General features: G+C 42.0%; 1 protein-coding gene across 1 annotated transcript in view; it reads right to left on the reverse strand.

Moving 5' to 3' along the window:
* TSPAN12 (tetraspanin 12) overlaps positions 1 to 16,966 on the reverse strand; it is a 65,976-nt gene extending 49,010 nt beyond the window's left edge. The window contains exons 1-4 of the mRNA XM_079931669.1: positions 16,884 to 16,966; positions 16,474 to 16,642; positions 15,368 to 15,503; positions 1,006 to 1,088 (exon numbers count right to left, since the gene is read on the reverse strand). Coding sequence (XP_079787795.1) covers positions 1,006 to 1,088; positions 15,368 to 15,433 — 149 coding nt within the window. The 5' untranslated portion in view covers positions 15,434 to 15,503; positions 16,474 to 16,642; positions 16,884 to 16,966. The remainder of the gene's footprint in view (positions 1 to 1,005; positions 1,089 to 15,367; positions 15,504 to 16,473; positions 16,643 to 16,883) is intronic.
* Positions 16,967 to 20,561: the final 3,595 nt, after the last annotated feature.

Here is a 20,561-nt window from a genome sequence, read left to right on the forward strand (position 1 = left end):
CTTTTCAACATTTCTTAACTGAGAAGACTCTCCCTACTCTTCTCTGGTCTGGGACTCCATATGCAGTGTGCACTTTCTCCCCAACAAATGACCTTTCCCAAAGATGTGAAACACTGCTATGGAAGGGAAATTGGTCTGAATTAAAATGAAGGGAGGGAAATGCTTTCTGCTAAGACTGTGAAAAAATTATTAACTAGAGCCATAACAGTACGAGTAATAATTAAGATAACAAAAAACGACCGTTACAAAGTGCTTACTAAGCTCCATCGTGTTAAGGATTTTATAGAAATGTATCTCAGTTAATCCTTAGGAAAATTCAGCGTGGCATTTAATACAATCCCCATTCAGAAATGAAGAAACTGAGGCTCAGAGAAGTTAAGTAATTTGCCCCTTGAGATGTTAGTGGGTCAATCCTTGAAACTGGGTAAGAAAATGACATTTGGGGTTTGGTTTTCATTAGCTCAGGAATATGAAGGCAAGAAGAAGTTGGCGATCATTTTCTTAAGGAAATGTAGCTGTGTCGTCCTTTATACACAAATATGACATGGCTGGCACACTGTCAGAAGGACAGGCAAGTGGTATTACCATAACCAGAAGTGTCCTCCAGAACCAGTGGCACACCTTAATGATATGCTGGAAAATGCAAGTGTTGCCATGGGCAGGAAAAACTGTCCAAACGATCGTGGATGAGCACTACCGTCTAAACACCCTAGGGCAATGTTACTTAGAAACTAGTGTCTGAGGAAACCCTGATGAAAGAAATCAATCTTTTTTTTTTTTTTTGCGGTACGCAGGCCTCTCACTGTTGTGGCCTCTCCCGTTGCGGAGCACAGGCTCCGGACGCGCAGGCTCAGCGGCCACGGCTCACGGGCCCAGCCGCTCCACGGTATGTGGGATTTTCCCAGACTGGGGCACGAACCCGTGTCCCCTGCATCGGCAGGTGGACTCTCAACTGCTGCGCCACCAGGGAAGCCCTAGAAATCAATCATTAATCATAAAGCCTACCTTGTTTCTGCAGTTAAAGTCAGAACATTATTTAGGTAGTCCCTCATCCAAGCGGAAACTGCCAACACGCTGATGGACATTAACTGGGGGGAAAAAAAATACAAACTGGTGACGAAGGATTTATGCACCATGCTCTGCAGGACTCATAATAAAAAATTAAGGATTTTATTTACATAATCATTATGTTTTTTCCTAATTACCATTTACCACCTGTTGAAATTTACTGTTACTATAAATATCTGCCATTCTGTTTTGTAATCATGTCATAGCTACTAAATAGAATGTCACTAAACAGTATACAGATAGCGGAACTATCAGATACGGTAGTTCAGGACAGGAATTGTACAGAACAACTAAATTATCCAATATACAACATAAGCCTAAAACACGTCATATGTAAAAGCAAGGGAGCAATCAAACACTACTGATGTTGTCCAGAAACGTCACAGGAGCTAACTTCAAAGGACTTCCATTGGCTAAAGTTAGACAATTTGAGCATGAAAATAATAGTCATCATAATAATAATAAATGCAACGGTTTAAAACATCCAATATGCTAAAATCTATGAATTCACAATAATCGTTAAACAAAACTCATTAGCCAGCTTTGGAGGATGTTGGATATTCAACTCATTATTCAGAAAACTGATAAGAATCCAATATTTATCCAATCTTTCCTATACGAACTAAAGAAAAGAACCAAAGACTTAATGAAAGTTTTTAATGGAAGAATGTCTGCTAATAAGTACAGAAAGCATGACAGAATGTCACTATTGGATAATCTTTTCTGAAATAATGGCTCTCTTGGCAAAGATCTTCAACGACTGCCAAAATTATCAAGTCAGTGGCTCTCAGTCCCGTCTGTACATCAGAATCAACCAGGACTCTTAAAAAAATTACTGAGCCCAGATCCACCCTGAATCAATTCTTGGAAGTGGGGTCTGGGCATCAAAAGTGGATAAAGGCTCCACAGATATTCTAATGGGTAGTAAGGGCTGAGAACTACTGCATTAAGTGTGAAAGGCTGATGGGGACTTTTAGAATGGAGAGATAAGGTTGACATAAAATACCAGATGCCCTGATCAATCTTAGTATCATAAAAAGAGGCAACTGGATATAATAATGTCCCCAATATGATGCAATCAGAAGTACTCAGAGATACCTTTGAGGTTAATTTAACCAAAAAGTCAAACCTGAATCTAATCAAGCCTCCAGCTCTATCAGTTTATAGGAAATACAGGGAACAGATTTAAACTTGTTAAATGTCACCATGCGGATGCAATCAACAAAATCAAGAATATAAGAAATTTTACAGAACAAATGATCTGGTTTCTTCAATTTAAAAAGCTGGCAGGTGGAACAAAAAGAAGGAAGGAGAAACTGTTATAAATTAAAAGAGATTTCAGAGATTGTCCAAGGCAATGTCAGGATCTTGGTTTGGATCCTGATTTAAATGAACCAACCACAAAAAGCCATTTATGAGAAGACTGGCGATATTGGATATTTGAAAATATTTACAATAGCCAGGTCACGGAAGCAGCCTAAATGCCCATTGACGGATGAATGGATAAAGAAGATGCGGTACATATATACAATGGAATATTACTCAGCCATAAAAAGGAACAAAAATGGGTCATTTGTAGAGATGTGGATGGACATAGAGACTGTCATACAGAGTGAAGTAAGTCAGAAAGAGAAAAACAAATATCATACATTAACGCATATATGTGGAACCTAGAAAAATGGTACAGATGAACCGGTTTGCAAAGCAGAAATAGAGACACAGATGTTGAGAACAAACATATGGACACCAAAGGGGGAAAGTGGAGGGGAGGGGCTGGTGGAATGAATTGGGAGATAGGGATTGACATATATACACTAATATGTATAAAATAGATAACTAATAAGAACTTGCTGTATAAAAAAATAAATAAAATAAAAAATATTGACATCATAAAATAAATTATTGTTTATTATTTTAGATATGACAATAGTATTATTTTTTTTAAGAATCCTTACCTTTTACAGATACATGCTGAATGGTTTAATAAACAATCCCGATGCATGGGGATTAAGTGAGAAGTGGAGGCTGTGTTGGTAACTGGGGATTAATTATACTGTGCTTTCTACTTCTGTATGTTTTTAATTGTCCATAATTTTAAAAAAAAGATTTTTTTTTTAAACAGCAACTATCTGGAACTCATTCAGTCTTCCTGGGAGGCTTTTCTAAAAGCTGAAGGTTAACTCTAAGTTCTGAAGGCCTTTCCTATTTTGATGGAAATTTTTCTCAAATTGCCTTATACTTATCTTCTTAAATGCAGTATAATGAATTTCAGCTTAATTTGATTTTTAATAGTTTCTGGCATCTTGATGAACATTGATTACCATTACGTCACAGGTTTTCTGTAAATGCTGAAATAATGAACATACAAGATAGGAATGAGTCTTTACTGACTCAAGGAGTGGCTGTAAACATGCTTTCTGGATAAGGGCTCCTAGGTCAGCAGAGCACGTGGAGCTCCACCTGCCTGGAAAAGCAGCTAGTGAATTCACGCATCCTTCATCCAGTTGCAAATACAGTAGATCCCCGCCTTATCCGAGGGGGATATTTTCCACGAACCCCACTGGAAGCCTGAAACCTTAGAGAGTACCAAACCCTATATATACTAATGTTTTTTTCTATAATAATGGGCGGGTAGCATCTACACCTTGGATACAGTGGACAAAGGGATGATTCACGTCCTGGGCCTGACAGTAGGAGATTTCATCACGCTTCTCAGAACTGCACACAATATAAAACTTACGACTTGTTGATTTCTGGAATTTTCCATTTTATATTTTTGGAACACTGTTGACCGTGGGTAACTGAAACTACAGAAAGTGAAACCGAGGACAAGGGGAACTACTGTATTTACTCAGCCCCAACCATCTGCCTTGTACTGTCTGTGCTAGAGTACAGACCCAACAATGCATAAAAGAAGCAAGATGTCAGCCTCTGTGGAGCTTCTTACAGAACACAAGGAATAAATACGTAAACCAGATAATGACAGACTGTAAAAAGTGACATGAAGCACGGAAAAGTGAAGTAACCTGTTCAAGGTCTTGCAGATTCAACGGCAGGGCTGGATTCAAATCCAGGCCTTCATCTTTAAGCTTCAGGGTTAGTCACTAAATGCCTTCCAGGTTTACAAACGAGCCTTATATTCCCCAGACAGCGAGGAGATGCACCTGCATAGCATGCAGGGTTCCTTAAAACAAGGGAGGGGTGGGGTTGCAGGGGGAGGTCCTCTGTAGGGGTCAGGCTCAGTCTGAATGTCTGAACTACTTTCTTTGCTGAATGAGGGCTCAGGGCTCAATGGCTTCAAACAGGTTAAGAACCCTGGGATCACAGTTCAGAGGAGAATTAGGCCACTTATTACTATCCTCATTCCTGTTGGGAATGAAGAACAGATTGTAAACCTCATAAAAGTTACCCAGCGGATCAGCCACAGTGTATTAAACATGCTTCTAGCTTCTGTAAACTTGACGCTTTAACATCTGTTCTACATGCGTATGCTGGACACACCTTGGTCTGGACAAACTGATAATATGCCTGAGTCACCTTGCCTTGGCCACCTTCCACCCGCCCTTGTGAGAAGTCCTTCTTCAGGGCCCACAGTTTTCATTTTCAAATACAAACCAACCAATCCGGAGCCCACACTCCCAACCACCCCTTTATTGAGCTCTCTCATTCCAGGCCACTCTACACATGCCCGAATCACCGCAAGGTCCAGATGTCAGACAACTAGGGACAGAGGCTGCTGAAATTATTCAAACTAGCCAAAACCTACTTATCCTGCCTTGCCAGTTCCTCCTTGAAGAAGCCCCAATGAAAGCACTTGCTCAGTTTCCCTCTCTCCCTGCCTCGCAATGGACCCCACCATGAGGAGACCTGTACTCTAGCTCTTAGGATCTGTGAGTGTAACGGACTATCTTTTCAATGGCAGCTGTCTCCCGATCTGTCGATCTTACCAAACCTCAATAATCACAGTACCTATTACAACACACAGGGCTAGCAGGGGACCATGGACTGCTTGATTAAATCTGCGGCTAAGTGGCCTCCCTCTACTTGGCTATATGTGGGTCTTCAAATACCTTATATGTTTCAGGGGAACGGGAAAGTCTACTAATGTGCTATTTTATTTAATTACCTTAATTCTTTTGCAGTTATAAATAATTCTCCCCTCTCTTTATCATTCTTCGAAATAATAACCGATCTTGATTTCTCCATCCTTTAATTTCTTGCAGGCTGTTTAGCCAGTTTTCAATATCATAGCTCTAAGACAGCTATCAATAAATTATCAGATTCTTCATTTTGCATGATATAGTATCAGCGGTTGTCATTATATACACAGTACTTCCATTCATAACAAAAATGTCATTTTTTAAAACGGCATATTCCAAAACATTTCTAGTACTGTAGAACAGTTAAGAGCATGGGTTCTGAAGTTATTCTTTCTTTCAAAAAAATATGTATTGATCAGCTGCTCTTTGTCAGGTACTGTGCAATGTGCTAGAGATATATACTGATCAGCAATGACAGGCACCAGCTCAATTCTATGATGAAATTTACTAAGTGAAGAGATCACGTGTTAGTCAAGTGTTAGTCAATTCATCAGAGACACAAATGTGTAACTGCAAAGTGTAATAAGTACTAGGAAGGAATAATACAAGTTGCTGTAAGAACTTCTTTTGGGGGACTTCCCTGGTGGTCCAGTGGCTAAGACTCCATGCTCCCATTGCAAGGGGCCCAGGTTCTATCCCTGGTCAGGGAACTAGATCCCTTATGATACAACTAAAAGATCCCACATGCCACAACGAAGATCCCACACGTGCCATGAAGACCCTGCGTGCTGCAACTAAGACCCAGCTCAGCAAAATAAATAAATAAATTTTAAAAAAATAATAAATATTAAAAAAAATCCTTTTGGGGTGACTGACCTATTCCATGGGGTCAAGGGGACTTCTCCAGACAGCTAAGATCTGAAAGATAATTATCAAGTTCATTAGGGAAAGGGAGGTTGAAAAGAACATTCCAGTCAGAAAGAACAGCAAAGGTCCCAGGGTGGAAGGCAGCATGATATGTGCAAGGAGGGGAAACCGGCAGGGAGCAAGAATGGAAAGCCAGGAAGGGGTCAGAGCACATGGTCTTAGAGGTCATCGTGAGGCATATGGTCTTGACCATAAGAAGCCATTGTATCAAAAAGCCTTGGTTTGGGCTTCCCTGGTGGCGCAGTGGTTGGGAGTCCGCCTGCCGATGCGGGGGATGCGGGTTCGTGCCCCGGTCCGGGAGGATCCCACATGCTGCGGAGCAACTGGGCCCGTGAGCCATGGCCGCTGAGCCTGCGCGTCCGGAGCCTGTGCTCCGCAGCGGGAGAGGCCGTAGCAGTGGGAGGCCCGCGTACCGCAAAAAAAAAAAAAAAAAAAGCTTGGTTTGAATTTGAATTCCAGCTCTGCTCCTTTTCATCTATATGACTTCGGGTATGTCATTTAATCTTTCCTAAGCTTCAGTTTCCTCCTATATAAAATGTTATAATAGCAAGTCCAACTTCATAGAGCATTCACAGGATGAAAAAAGCGTAGGATTCTTACACATATTCCCTGTTACTATCTTATACATATTACCTATTCCTTTTGACCTCAGGCCTTTCTCTAAACCTTTCTCAGTTTAGGAGACGACTCTTAAATCAGTACATAGATGTGATCTTCGGATATTTGAAGGTCTAACAAATGGACGGGAAAGGCCGCTCTGGATAGAACTATTGGACTTCCATAGCCATTCTTATTTTTGACATCTCTAAAACTGAACTCATTTTCATTCTTCTCGAAACCTGTGTGTCCCTCCCACTGTTTTTCCTGTCTCGGTAAATGGTATAATCAATGCTTCAGTCACATCCACTGGCACCTTGGCAAGCAGCCTGAACCTCTCCCTCTTCCTCAGTCCTACATCTAATTGCTTTCAAGTCCAACGGATTGTTCCTGCAACACACCTGATAAATTCCTCCCCCTTTCCTGCCATTCTGGCTAGTTCAAGCCCTCAGTCTCTTGCCAGGCAATTATAATCACCTTATAATAGAACTCTCCAGCTCACAGATTCCACCTCAAATTCACCCTTCAGTTAGCTTTATAAAACACAGATCGAGCGATTCTGCTTATAAAGCTCTAATAGCTGCCCCTTGGGGCCCCTCCCCATCTCTCACTTCCACTTCCCCCAACTCTCTCTTAGAGAATAAGTTTAAACTCTACAGCAGGACACACAGGCCCTCTTCAGTCACCCTTTGACCTATCTCTTCAACTTATTTCCTGCCAACTCCTTCCCACACACATTCTGTCCTTGGATGAAAAAAGTCCTGCTTGTGCTTCTCTGATATGCACCACACAGACCTCCCAAACCTATGGCTTTGCCCATGCAGCTCCCTCTGCCTGGAATGCAATCCTGCCCCAGCCTTTCCATATCATGAGCAGAGCAACCTTATCCTTAAAGACCAGCTCAAACATCAGCTAGAATGTAAAGTTTTCCTCCCAGCTCCCTCCTTACCCAGAGTCAACACTCTTGTCTAGACTTCACAGAGCAGTTATCTACCGTCTCCTATTTTTACCCACCCATCTCATTCCACTAGAGGACACAGACCACTGCCTCTAGCCCCATCTCACAGTAGAGTACCAGGCCCAGTAGTAAGACCTGATACATATTAGATGAATGAATGAGAAAATAATTAAAGAAAGATGATTTCAACTTGCCAGATAAGCTAACTATTGGAGAACTTTAGCAAAATTAGGAGATGCTTTAAGTAGAACTGAGCTTTCTATCACTGGAAGTTTTCCAGTAGAGAGATGCTTGCTGAATTACATGATGAAAAATTTATATATCAGGTCAGAAGCTGGCTTAAGTGTTCTCAAAAGTCGTTTAAACTACAAATGTTGCATTCTACTTAGCCCCGCTGTTTTTTTCACTGTAGTCACCGAAGCATTGTAGCTGTGCAGAGAACATCAGTAGAAATAAATAATATCAACACAAAGCTTTATCTCACAGTAAACAAGCAATTCTGAAAATACACTGCTTTTTATTATGACCTTATTTCCAGCCGCATTAAATGGCTGAGAAAGTTCAATTCTCAAAGAGTGATTTTACTTATTGTTGAGAAAATAATAACAGTAACAACAAATACAGTGCATGCTATAGCAAGGAACTAAGCTAAAATGAGACAAGGTCACTTCAATAACTAATCCTAATGCTATTAAATCTAGAAGGACAAATTATGCAACCAATTCAGGACTCCTTACAAATAATGGTATTTTCTACTAACTTTCCAAATTAAAATAAAATAATTCTTCAACTGTCATTCATGATGATTAAATTATTAGGACACTGTAGTTATCACATGTAACTAGGTTTATAGCTCCTTACATCTTCTCCAATATTGCAAAATATTATCTGTAGTTCAAGGAAATATTTAGAAAATAACACAAAGATTACTTTAGAGAAATATATTTAATATACTACTTGGCAGGACCTCTGCCACCTTCTGTCTTGCAAAAAACGTTCAGAAAATGCTAGCTCTCAACAAATATTTATAAAAATGAAATTTGCTGTGTTGCAGATATATTCTGGTTTTGCTTGAATCTAATCATGTAAAAAAAATAACAAGAATCAAGTTGTTTCCTATATCAGAATTTATTATGAAATGTATACCTATAGTTTCCAGGAAGTAAGGTTGCAGTCAAAAAATAGACATTTACATCCTTCAACTGTCTGGCATATATAATATATATTCTTATATGAGGTGACAGTAACACTAATCATTTCTGCTCAAGGCGGACAGATGTCTAAAGCCAGCCACCTAAACTTTTCTTTTTATGTCAAATCTGTTAGCAAAGAGCAGAATGTGGAAGAGAGACCAGGAACTTAGTTACATTTCTGTCTCTACAGAGAACTTGGACGAGTAATTCAAACTTTTAGAAACTCTTTTCGCTCATGATGAAAATGGAAAAATTGAACTAGATGCTTTTAAAATTCCCTTTTTTTCTTAAAAACAAAAGGATTCCAATTATTATTTATTAAAATGTAAAGGTAAATCAATGTTTTTTGGTTTTGTTTTTGTTTTTTTGCGGTACGCGGGCCTCTCACTGTCGTGGCCTCTCCCGTTGCGGAGCAACAGGCTCCGGACGCGCAGGCTCAGCAGCCATGGCTCACGGGCCCAGCCGCTCCGCGGCATGTAGGATCCTCCCGGACCAGGGCACGAACCCGTGTCCCCTGCATCGGCGGGCGGACTCTCAACCACTGCGCCACCAAGGAAGCCCGGTAAATCAATTTTTGATAATTTGGAGGCTAGCAGTCCAAGGCAAGTACTTCCCAGGAACATGTCTGTCTCAGTTCCCAAGCCTGCTCCCATCCACCTTTTAATCAGTTCATGCCTCAACCAGCTTCCCTTCTGGGGGTCTGGGGGGGGAGCCGGGAGCAGCAGAAAAAAAGCAAACAGATCAGACTATTTGCCTGAAAGCACGGGCACTGTAAATGATGGCTGAAACAAGTTCCGAAGATTCCTTGTGGGTATCATTTAAGCACGAACATCTACTAATTAAGGATGAATAAATCAATAGCACCTTGGAGCTGTGCTGACTAATAGTTTTTATAGATCATGTTGCCCTGCAGACAGGGTGACCATACATCCTGCTCTGACCAGGATGGTTCCACTTTAAGCCTCTGTTGTCCTGTCATCATTATTAATAGAGACAACCCCTTATAAACTTCACTCTCAAAATTGTCCTGATTTCCACAATAAATGATCTGGTCACCCTATAGGCAATGCAGGCAAAAGAAGGGTGAAAGGCCTCATTCTACACCGTAGTTTCTGTGCAGCCCAATGGCCCAGCCTGTGACTGTTCTGAGTGGGGAACGATGCCTGAGGGGCCTGTGAGTCCAGTTGGCAGCAGGGCTGGGCCCCAAGGAAGCCTCCACGCCCTTCTCCTTCTCGAAATGCTTCCTTAAGAAGCATGCAGTGGCCTGTCTTTGCTCAGCTGAGCCAACCGCATTAAGAAAAGTGTATTAGCTTTGCCCCTGAGACTAAAGCTTATTGAATGTTTATTTTTAAAAAGCACTAACATTTCTCGAAGGGCTCTCCTTTATTCCTTAGGAAGAGTTAAAGTAAACTGGAATGCCTTTCATAGTACAAAATTGTGGGGGGGTGGAGAGCAACAATTCAAAAAGTAGTAGGGCTTCCCTGGTGGCGCAGTGGTTGAGAGTCTGCCTGCAGATGCAAGGGATGCAGGTTCGTGTCCCGGTCCGGGAAGATCCCACATGCCACGGAGCGGCTGGGCCCGTGAGCCATGGCCGCTGAGCCTGCACGTCCGGAGCCTGTGCTCCGCTACGGGAGAGGCCACAATAGTGAGAGGCCTGCGTACCGCAAAAAAAAAAATAAAAAATAAATAAAAAAATAAAAAGTAGTATTTTAACATGAGTATATAAATGCTGTGTGAATGCAAATACCCACTTGCCCAGAATCTCTTTAGGGACTACGGGGGTCAGACACCTAAGGTTCACTATGGAAAACCGGAGAAAAACAAACAGAACATTGAGTCTTCTGTTTTCTTCAGCTAGCTTGCATATATCCCAAAAGTGTGAACCAGATTTCCTGTCTGCTTTTTAGGTTTTCTTTTATAAGCTTCTTTTCGTATTTAGTCAAGGGTAGTTCCTCTCTCTTGCTACTCTTTGGTAATGGTAAGTGAAAGACAATGGCTCTTATCTGCTGGTGAGAAAAGAGAGTTTAAAACTACAGGTGGGATATTATACTTTTAGAAAATAATAAACAAACATGATGAATGTTAAGTGTTCACCAATTTCAAGAATTTCCAAAAAGAACCATATGTATCCATTTTTCCAACAGCAGAAAATTATCATCTAAGAATGGCAAACACTCACATCATAAAGCCACAGAAGTTGTCTTTAAAATGGAGGAAAGCTTTCATTTATGAAATACTATGGCATTTAAAAAGTAAAAGTGTGATACATTTGAAGTAAAAATAACCCATTTCCTTGCTCTATCGTGGCCAGAATGTGAATCATGGTCTCCAAAGAGCTCTCAGGGCAGTTTACTCACGTGCACTGTGTCTCATGTGCCTTTTCCCGTTACAAATCCACAAAACTCATGACAAACCTCGAAGGTCCAGTATCTGTCTGCCAGCCCCAGTAGAGCTGAACCGGGATCATGCTTCTTTACAAGTGAAAGAGCCACTTCAACAGATGGCAAATCAAGGTGACCGGATCCACAGCAATGAAAGAATGCAGTGCATCTGTGATCTTGAATATTCTGTGGATTGTTTCCTCTTAGACAGGTCTATACCTCCCACTTAAAAAAATCAAATATGCAAGATACATGTTTTTACTGAAAAAAAAAAATTCACTGTTTGATATTCAACTCCCAGAACAGAAAAACAAAATTGTATAGGTCCTCAGTGTTTTTCCAAATAAGATTTATTTTTCTTTCCCTAAAATCTTTGCTGGGTAGAGAAGGGGAGAGGGTACCAGTATAGTAGAAATAGATAAGAAAAAGTCTATTTCAGATGCTAGGAGAAGAGTAAAAGGATACAGCTTTTGATCCTGCAGTTAATGAGTACAGGTATCTCAATCCCACAAAACTAGAGGCCAGTACAGTCGCCCTCTCCACACTCAGGATGAGCTCAGGTTCACGCCACACTAGTTTGTTCTCCTTCTAATTCCAATGAGAACTAAAAGCAAGGACTAAAGCCTTGCTCCTCCAGATGGGGCACTCAGACCAGCAGCAACAGTGTCACAGAGGGGCTTTTGAGAAATGCAGACTCTCAGGCCCAGCCCCAGACATACTGAATCAGAATTTGCATTTTAACGAGATGCCCAGGTGATCTGTATGCACATGGAGGGTTGAGAAGCACTGCTCTAGGGGACTTGGAATGAGCAGGTGGACAGCTAATCCCTTCCTACTGAAGATGTTTATTTCTCTGCTGCAAATAAATTCAGCACCGTTTCCAATAGTACAACTTCTGCCGCACTTAGAGAAAAAGAAAATTGGACTTTGAATCCCTATTCTGCTACTTACTGGCAAGTTAATGAGCTTCACTGAGTAACTTCTCTTTACCACCACCCGCCATTTTCCAGGCGGAAAATGAGAATTAGATGAGAATTAGATGAGAATTGGATGAAAGAGTAGTGTAAGGATGCCCAGGAATGTGTGAGGCACAAGTAAGGAAATATAGGATCTGCAAACATTGCTTTAACTTTGAAAGAATAACACCAATGTCCCCAAAGTTATCATATACATTTCATATAATTCCAAAAAACTCCTGACAGATATTTTAATTGTATAAAATCATCTCAAAGAAAAAGAAACCTTAATCAAGACAAGAAAGGCAGGTGCTTTAAAAGAACAGAAGAATAAAAAAAGATTATATAAAATTCTAGAGAAAAATTCTACCGAAAAAACATATAAAAATTTGTTTATATAAAGTGATGCTCAAGCTCACTGATAGCGGGGGAGGTAAAGAATAAAGTAACAGTGGAATAACACTTTGAACCTCTTAGATTGGTAAAAATTTAAAAGTTTCATAAGATGGCAGCAACATTATATGTATATGATGTACATATAATGAGGTATATTGGTGCTTCTATTTCTAGGAGATAGATTCCCAGGACAGGATTACTGGGTCAAAGGCATGGAGGAGCGGTAGCAATAGTAGCAGTATTAATCACAACAATAACCATTACTACTACAAGGATTCCTTTGACTCATCCATCCATCTCCTGGTAATCTACTTATTACAGTAAACTATTCGTGAGCATCATTATTGCAGTAGTAGTAACGACTGCGGGTACTACAGCTACTGTTGCTACCGCTACGACGTAGAGAGCGCTTATTAAGTGCCACTGTTCAAGCACTTCACATATATTGAGTCTAATCCCCCAACAACTCTAAAAAACTCTAAAAAATAGGAACCATTCCTATTTTGCAGGCTAGGAAACGGAGACACTTAAACGTGCCTGGCACACATAGTAAGAACTACATAAATGTTAGCTATTTTGTTGTCATCATTACATATTCTCTGACATAGCAATCCTGCTCCTGCAACTCTAACCAAATGAGAAAAACAACCTAACAAAAAATGTCATGAATATCTATATGAATGTACATGAATGGGTATACGTGGACAGGTATGAGTAAATACATCTTTGTATGAAATAAAGAAAAATAGGGCTTCCCTGGTGGCGCAGTGGTTGAGAGTCCACCTGCCAATGCAGGGGACACAGGTTTGTGCCCCGGTCCGGGAGGGTCCCACATGCCGCGGAGCGGTTGGCCCTGTGAGCCATGGCCGCTGAGCCTGCGCGTCCGGAGCCTGTGCTGCGCAACGGGAGAGGCCACAACAGTGATAGGCCCACGTACAGCAAAAAAAAAAAAAATAATAATAATAATAAAATAAAGAAAAATACAGAGGGATGCTGAGTAGGCAGTAAACTCGGATTATTTTGTTGGTGGGGAGATGATATTTGGAGAAGAGGAGGGTTGGAGAAAGGGGGAAGCAATTTTAATAAATCAGAACACACAGAAAGTGAGAATGTTGAAGTACAGGATAACAACAAAGAAATAACATTTTACATTCTTTGGGGACACAAAGAGCCCTGGAGGAGTTTAAGGAATAGGCATTTTTAAGCAAATGTCATTACTCAGAAGAGTAATATTTTTGTTAAGTGATTTGGGTTCCCCTCCACACACACACATAATACAAGTTATTGAGAAAATTTCCAAAACATTGTTCTATGTTGCACAAAAAAAGTCCTAGTAATTCCAAGGTGCGAACACAGTAATCGTCCATGTAAAGGCACCGTCTAGGGGCAAGAAAGCTGAGTTCTGCTCCCGGCACTGTCACCATTGGGCCATCTGACCTTTGGCTTCCCGTCACTAACCTACACTTAGTTTTCTCATTCCCAAAGTAAGGAAGTTCGACCAGATCATCTTAAATCCCCTTTTAGTTATAAAAATGTGTTGATTCTGTAATTAAAAACAATAAAGTAGAAAAGTGAAAAACTAATAAACAGAAGTGACAATTATCACACATTTTAAAGGAACAAAGTTCAAAATCTTAATACCCTATAGCTAAGCAGGTAATTTAATGACCTTAATTAAATTAAGTTTGTACCTTAAATTAAATGTACATTTAATTTGTACATTTTTAGAATTAAAAACTGCAATAAGATCAGTTAGGTATTTTATATTTCCAAGTGGTGAATATAACTACTCAATGCTTTAAGTTTCATGTTGAGAAAAAAAGTTGCCAGTTTAGATATCTTTCAGATTACTTCCTGACGTAAGGCTTCATTTGTCACCTTAAAATGGAGCCATCCATAAGGAGTAGTTCAACCAAAATGTCATTCTCTAGAGACCACATGTCATAACCCTACAAAAAAAAAAGCTGGTAAATGCCAGCTAGTCAGCCAAATAAATAAATTACTCATTAAAAACTGTAACAGAACGTTTTGAATATAAATTATTAATAGAACACAAATTTGGGGGAAAAAAAACTAACTGCTTAAGCAGGACAGCTTCCTGAAGCAACATTCGACGTTTAAATTTTTACAGTTTCCTCAAAAGTTTTGTAAATAACAATGTGATTATTAATAACACTTAATGAAAATTTATGCCTGGGTGCAATGCATAAAAAGTCACTAACTCACAGGGCGTAAAGATTTCCATGAGCTTGTTAAATTTTATGTATTTTATTTCCTTAAATGGTTATGGGATTTTCCAAAAGCATACACAAAATTCCTTAAAGCTTTGCCAACTTAGAAATAGTTACACGGAAACCACCTTTTCAGACTATATGGAATCTCCCAGAAAAATCTACTTAGTCTTTTGATAGGATATCTGGGTATGAATTCCTACAAAAACATAGTAAGACTTCTGCCCCCACCAGATTTTATAGGATGACGTAAGGAAACAATTTATGGCTTGCACAGTTATCTGAAATTCCTGAAAACAAGCAGTTCCCTAAGTAGTGTGTCAAAATTTTCTTATCTACAAGCACAAGCACGTGCATTTATTTATATCCCCAGATTAACTTCAAGTCTAATTTTACTGCCACTAGTATCCAGCGGTGGATTTCTTTTTTCTAATTACAAATGGAACTTGAGCTAGATCAAAGGCATTTTAAGGTCAAAATTTACTTCTCTGAAAAATAGAGGGTGTGATCCCATGTAATTAATTAATACTTAGCCATGCCCTTTGGCGCATTACGTGGTGGCTATAGGAAACCGAGTCCAGCCGTCCCCACCTGTTGGTGCAGTGGACTGCTTGACTTACCCAAAAGAGCAGATTGAGCGCGTAGAGCAGGCAGCGCAAACACTTCACAGAATCTTCTCTGGCCATTGTGAGCCCCGGGAGGGAGAAGCCCCATCCTTTCACCACATCCTACCCCCACGGGCAAAACAGCAGCGATCTGCAGAGGGCGGGGGATAACAGGGGACTTCTCACCACCGCGCTCCTCACCCCCAGCCCATCCCTCCTCTGCCAGCCCTCAGCTGGGTGCAGGTCTGGTCCGAAGCCTAGTTCATTCGAGACATCGCTTCATCGAAAATCATTTGTTAAAGTTATAATAGTAACCTAAACTCCCCAAAGTTCCAAACAGGCTTCAGATAACACCTGCTGGGAAGAGAAAAGATTGTCTCCCCGGATGAATGAAGGCGCGCAGTAAACTCGGGTTCTCAGGGGACACGCGGCGGTGTCCTCTGAATTCTGATGAGACGCTCTTTAAAACCTCCCTCAGTCCACGCCCCTCCTCGGGGAGAGCTCTGCTCCGAACTGTCCCGAAGGTTGGAAACCACACTCCCGTCTCCCCCCCGCCCCCCGGAGATGTCACAGACGCCGCGGGCGACACCGAAGGTTAGAGTGTTCCTCTCACTGGGACAGTTCCTGGGCCCCCCACCTCCGCACCCCCTTCGCCATCCCGCAGCTCGGGTGTGAACGCGGGGCACTGGAGGGGGCGCAGCGCTGAGCTGGGATTCCGCCCGGCGACTAGGGTTTCTCCGGGAGAACACGAGAAATGATGTTTGGGCCCCGGAATGATGGATTAGCCGGGGGCGGCGGGCGGGGAGCGGGGAGGGGCGCACGGGAATTAGGGCCGGTGCAGCTGTGCAGACGCCGGGTTAGTCATTCACGTCCCCCTCCCCCGGCCCCGGCCCCGGCCGCGACCCGGCTCTCCCAGCCGCCCGAGGAGCACAAAGCCGAGCGCGGTCAGCCGCCCCGCCACCCGGGCGCGCGCCCCCGGCAGGGCGCGCGGGGAAGCGCCGGCGGCGGGGAGCCCCGAAGCCAGCACTCTAAGTAGTTTAGCACACAGCGCCGGGGGCAGCCGCCGCCGGCGGGCTGGCGGGACAGCGGGCAGGAAGGACGAGAGACGCGCGGCCACTCACCGTCGGCGCTGGGCTCCGCGCCCCGATCCCGCCGGGGGACAGTCGGGGACGCACTGCGGGGGCTCATCGGGGCAGCGACGCTCCTCCTGGAAAGCCGCAGGGCTGCATTGACTCAAACTGGAGAAGCTTCCTTCTCTTCCTCTCCCCCCGCCGCCGCCGTCGCCGCCTCCTGGGAAAAGGGGGAAAAAAAAAAGTCCTGGGCAGCAGTTGCTGGAAAGTCTCTGCTAAGCCACCTCCCAGCGCCGCTGTCCCTCCCAAGTCCTCGCCAAGTCCGGACGAGGCAGCGGCGGCAGCCAGGGCCAGCTGCACGAACTCTCAGCGCATGCTCGGGCCGCCGGCTGCCCGGGTTGGATCCTAATGGGTGTTTCTGGTCCCCTCACGCGGCGTGAGCCCCCGAAGGGACGCCTCACCTCTACAAGGGCCAGAGGGAGAAAAACCTAGGGACTTTGGAGAAGTCCGCGCAGCAAGCCCCTTAAAAATGGTGGTGTCGGAGGAGGGGAGGCTGGGTTATAACCATAGGGAACAGGCTTTTATTATATGAAAATATTTGTGTTTGAGAAGGGGGGTGAAGGAGTGGCCCAACCCGATTCCTGCAATGAGAAACTAGTTTTCACAACCTTTCTAGAACCACCTCCTGCGATTTGTCACTAACATGGTGCCCTGTGCTCCTTCTTATTGCTTTGTTGCCCTCCCTGATTTAAAAAAAAACAGTTCTTTCCCACTTCCATGGTGCACTAATAGCATTTACTTACACCCCAGGGTAGACATGTGGAGATCTGACGGCCAGAATAGGAAGAACATGTTTAACTCTTTCACAAGTAACGCAAAGTTTCAAAAATTTTCTCGCAATAGGATTGTTTGAGCTTTAACAGGGTAATTTATCTTGAATTGTGTATATGGTAATGGGTTTTGAATTTTTTTAACAAAAAATTCAGGAAGTATTCATAGTAGGAGACTATACTTCTAAAAGTACCTTCCCGTTTGAAAGTAAGAAATTTCAGACGTAAAATATGGTGGAATTTTGATGTTTTATGCCTTGTGATAGTCCACATCTATGACTACTTCTGTGTGCATTGTGTGGCAAATAAAACTTCACTGACAAATGTGAATTACTTGAAATATAAACATCTTTGAGAAAACCTAATAATAGGAGTCCTCCTTCAATTTCCTTGGGGGGTGGGGAATAAAATGGAGTCCTGTGTCCATCACTGCCTATCTAGAGTCAGTTGCTACAAGACCAGGGTGACGAAGAAACACACACTCTTATGTGGAGAGAAGTAAAATTAAGACCTAAAGAGAACTTGAGTGTCCTGGGTTATGGGAGGAAAAGTCTTGGCAAGCGAGTCACTAAGCTGTGTGTAAGGCAGCAAGCTCTAAAGAGCACGAAAGCCATCGACTCCAAATACCAAGACAAATGTCCAGTCATCCACCAAATGACACTACCTCTGGCAACAGAGTATCTTCTGGAGTCACAGAGAAGAGCAAAGAAACCCACTTTAATCCTCAGTTACTGCTCAAATGAGGGTGTACGCCAGTTACAAGCAGAGGGCTGCTGAAACCACCCACCATCTGAATGCTGTTGGTGCCACACATTCCTCTAAGTGATAGAAAAAACCCCACGTTGAGGGCAGTCTATGACTGCCATTAAAACTGACAGAAAGAGTGCAAATCATTCCCAGGTCTCCGAACAGAGATCCTCTTCTATTTCTACAAAGCAGTGAAGTACCTTTTAAGTCATAAACCTTGAAGGGCCCTAGAATAATAAAATTTTAGAGGAAGATGCTTTAGAAGTACATCTCCCACCACCCCCACCCGCTTTTAGTAAATGAGGAATAGAGAGCCACGAGAAGTTTTCAAAGTTGCTCATTTACACCTCTCGTTAAATCAGATCCCAAGCGAAAATCCAGAATCATACTCTCTAACTAGTTCAGTGATTCTCAAAATTGCTGTATATTAGAACCACTTAGGGAATTTTGGACAAATCCTAATGCTCAGGCTATAGCCCACACTAATTAAATTGGAATCTCTGCAGATGTGGCCTGGGCATCCAGATTTTTCAAAGTTTGCAGGGTAATTCTAATCTGCGGCAAAGTTTGAAAACCACTGCAACTAACACTTTACAGATGCCTTAAAACTAGCAAAGGAGTTTCTTCAGGTTTAGTTGGATCAAATCCCTCACCTGTGAATTGATACCTGGGATTATTCCTATGTTAGAAGTTAAGAAGAAAACAGAGCTGCAGTTACTGTTCTCATATTCCTGAAGAATGGTATATCAAAGTCTGTGATCAACATCTCAGCAGGGGAGACCTCACCACATTTGAGGCATTGCAGAACTGGGTAGTTTTAATAGCTTAAACCTGACCATACCTCCCTATAACTGGTACCACTCAACTCTAGTTCTTCTGCCTTTTGGAATCCACAGCAGGAGCAATCCTTCTCCCATATGACAGCCCTTCAACTCCCTGAGGGCAGCTTCTAGTCCCCTCCTCTCTAAGTCTTCTCTTCTCTAGGATCATAGAAGCGCAGTAAGACTTGACATCACAGCTGTCATTCTGTCGGCTCTACATTTTTCTCTGTGAGAATAACGTTTTTGTGCACAAAGGTAGGATAGAAAAATCCCAAAATGGGCATTACAGTTTGAATGTAGAATAACACATTAGGAAGGCGGAATGGTCTGTTCATTGCCCGTGAAGTAGGAACCCAGTTCTCTGGCCATGTATACTTCACTCGTGTACCTTTGAGTGTGTGGCCACATGCTGAAGATACTAAGAATAAGATGGGTCCCTGTGTGTCATTCCTACAGTCAGGAGCAAAACTCAGCTAGCTAAGCAGTAATGTAATACAAGTTCTTCACTCCACAAGGCAGCTCATTTGTCTACATCTTATTGCACTCAATCTGCTCAAGTTGTGCAGAGGGAAGGAACTGCATAGGTATTTGGTAGGATGACTGAATTTCTGTTGCTTCTTCCTTACAGTACACCTGCAACGGTCCTTCACAATCAATACAGGAAAGATGTTTTGAGAAGTATTATGTTTTGAGAAGTATTATGTGTCTGACATCATAGATGCTTCTCATAAAATGTCTTAGTAATTCCTCATAACGACACAGTTGGATACTGAGACTCGGAGAGTTGATTTCTCCAGGGCCATACTGGTAGTGAAAAGAAAGTGAGATTCTAAGATCGGTCTGACTCTTTCCACTGTTAATCTGCATTACAATAATATTTCAAATCTTGGTGGGAATTCACTGACAAGTTTCAAGAATAAAAATATTCTCGGCAATTATTATTACTTCTTGAGCATATGAGGCTGGATTTCAAATATGTATACTCTAACTATGACTGGCGAATCTACTTTCACCTTTTACTTCTGAAAGAGTATACTCAGTCAGACCTGAGAAAAGCCTTTCGGCACTGAATTACGTAGACTTCACTCACTACAAGCTTAAGGTTGGCAAATATAAAATGCAGGATGCCCATTTAGGTTTGCATTTCAGATCAACAACAAATAACTTTTCAGCATAAGGATGTCCCAAATATTACATGGGACAAGTATAACATTGGACAAACACATACTAAAAAATTATTCATTGTTTATCTGAAATTCAAATTTAATGTGCATCCTACATTTTTATTTGCTAATTCTGACAATCCTATGCAAACTAGAAAATTCAACTCAAAGTACTACAATAATGATATAAGTAAATATATAATTTCACATAACAGTGTGTGTTCAAAAATAGCAATCTATCCAGTCAGCAATGACATCAGTTCTTTTTCCAGCTTGCTTTTGTGATATATACAGTGTGTCAACTAACGTCCTTGGGCTACATCTTCTCATACTCACAAGATAACTGTGCAAATCCAGGCACTACGTGCAGTTATCACTTCTTCTAGAGAAGGAAGAAACTCTTCCCACCTATGGCTCTCCCTTATGATCAAGGAAACCTCTCCCAGAAGTTTTGCAGCAGGTTATCTGTTATGATTCATTAGCTAGAACCCGGTCACATACTGATGGATGCATGGATTATTGGCAAGGCTATGGGTCAGCCATGACTGGTTTAAAGCAATCAAGATGCCTTCCTTGTG

The sequence above is a fragment of the Stenella coeruleoalba genome (genome assembly GCF_951394435.1).
Source record: "Stenella coeruleoalba genome assembly, chromosome: 9".
Classification (NCBI taxonomy): domain Eukaryota; kingdom Metazoa; phylum Chordata; class Mammalia; order Artiodactyla; family Delphinidae; genus Stenella; species Stenella coeruleoalba.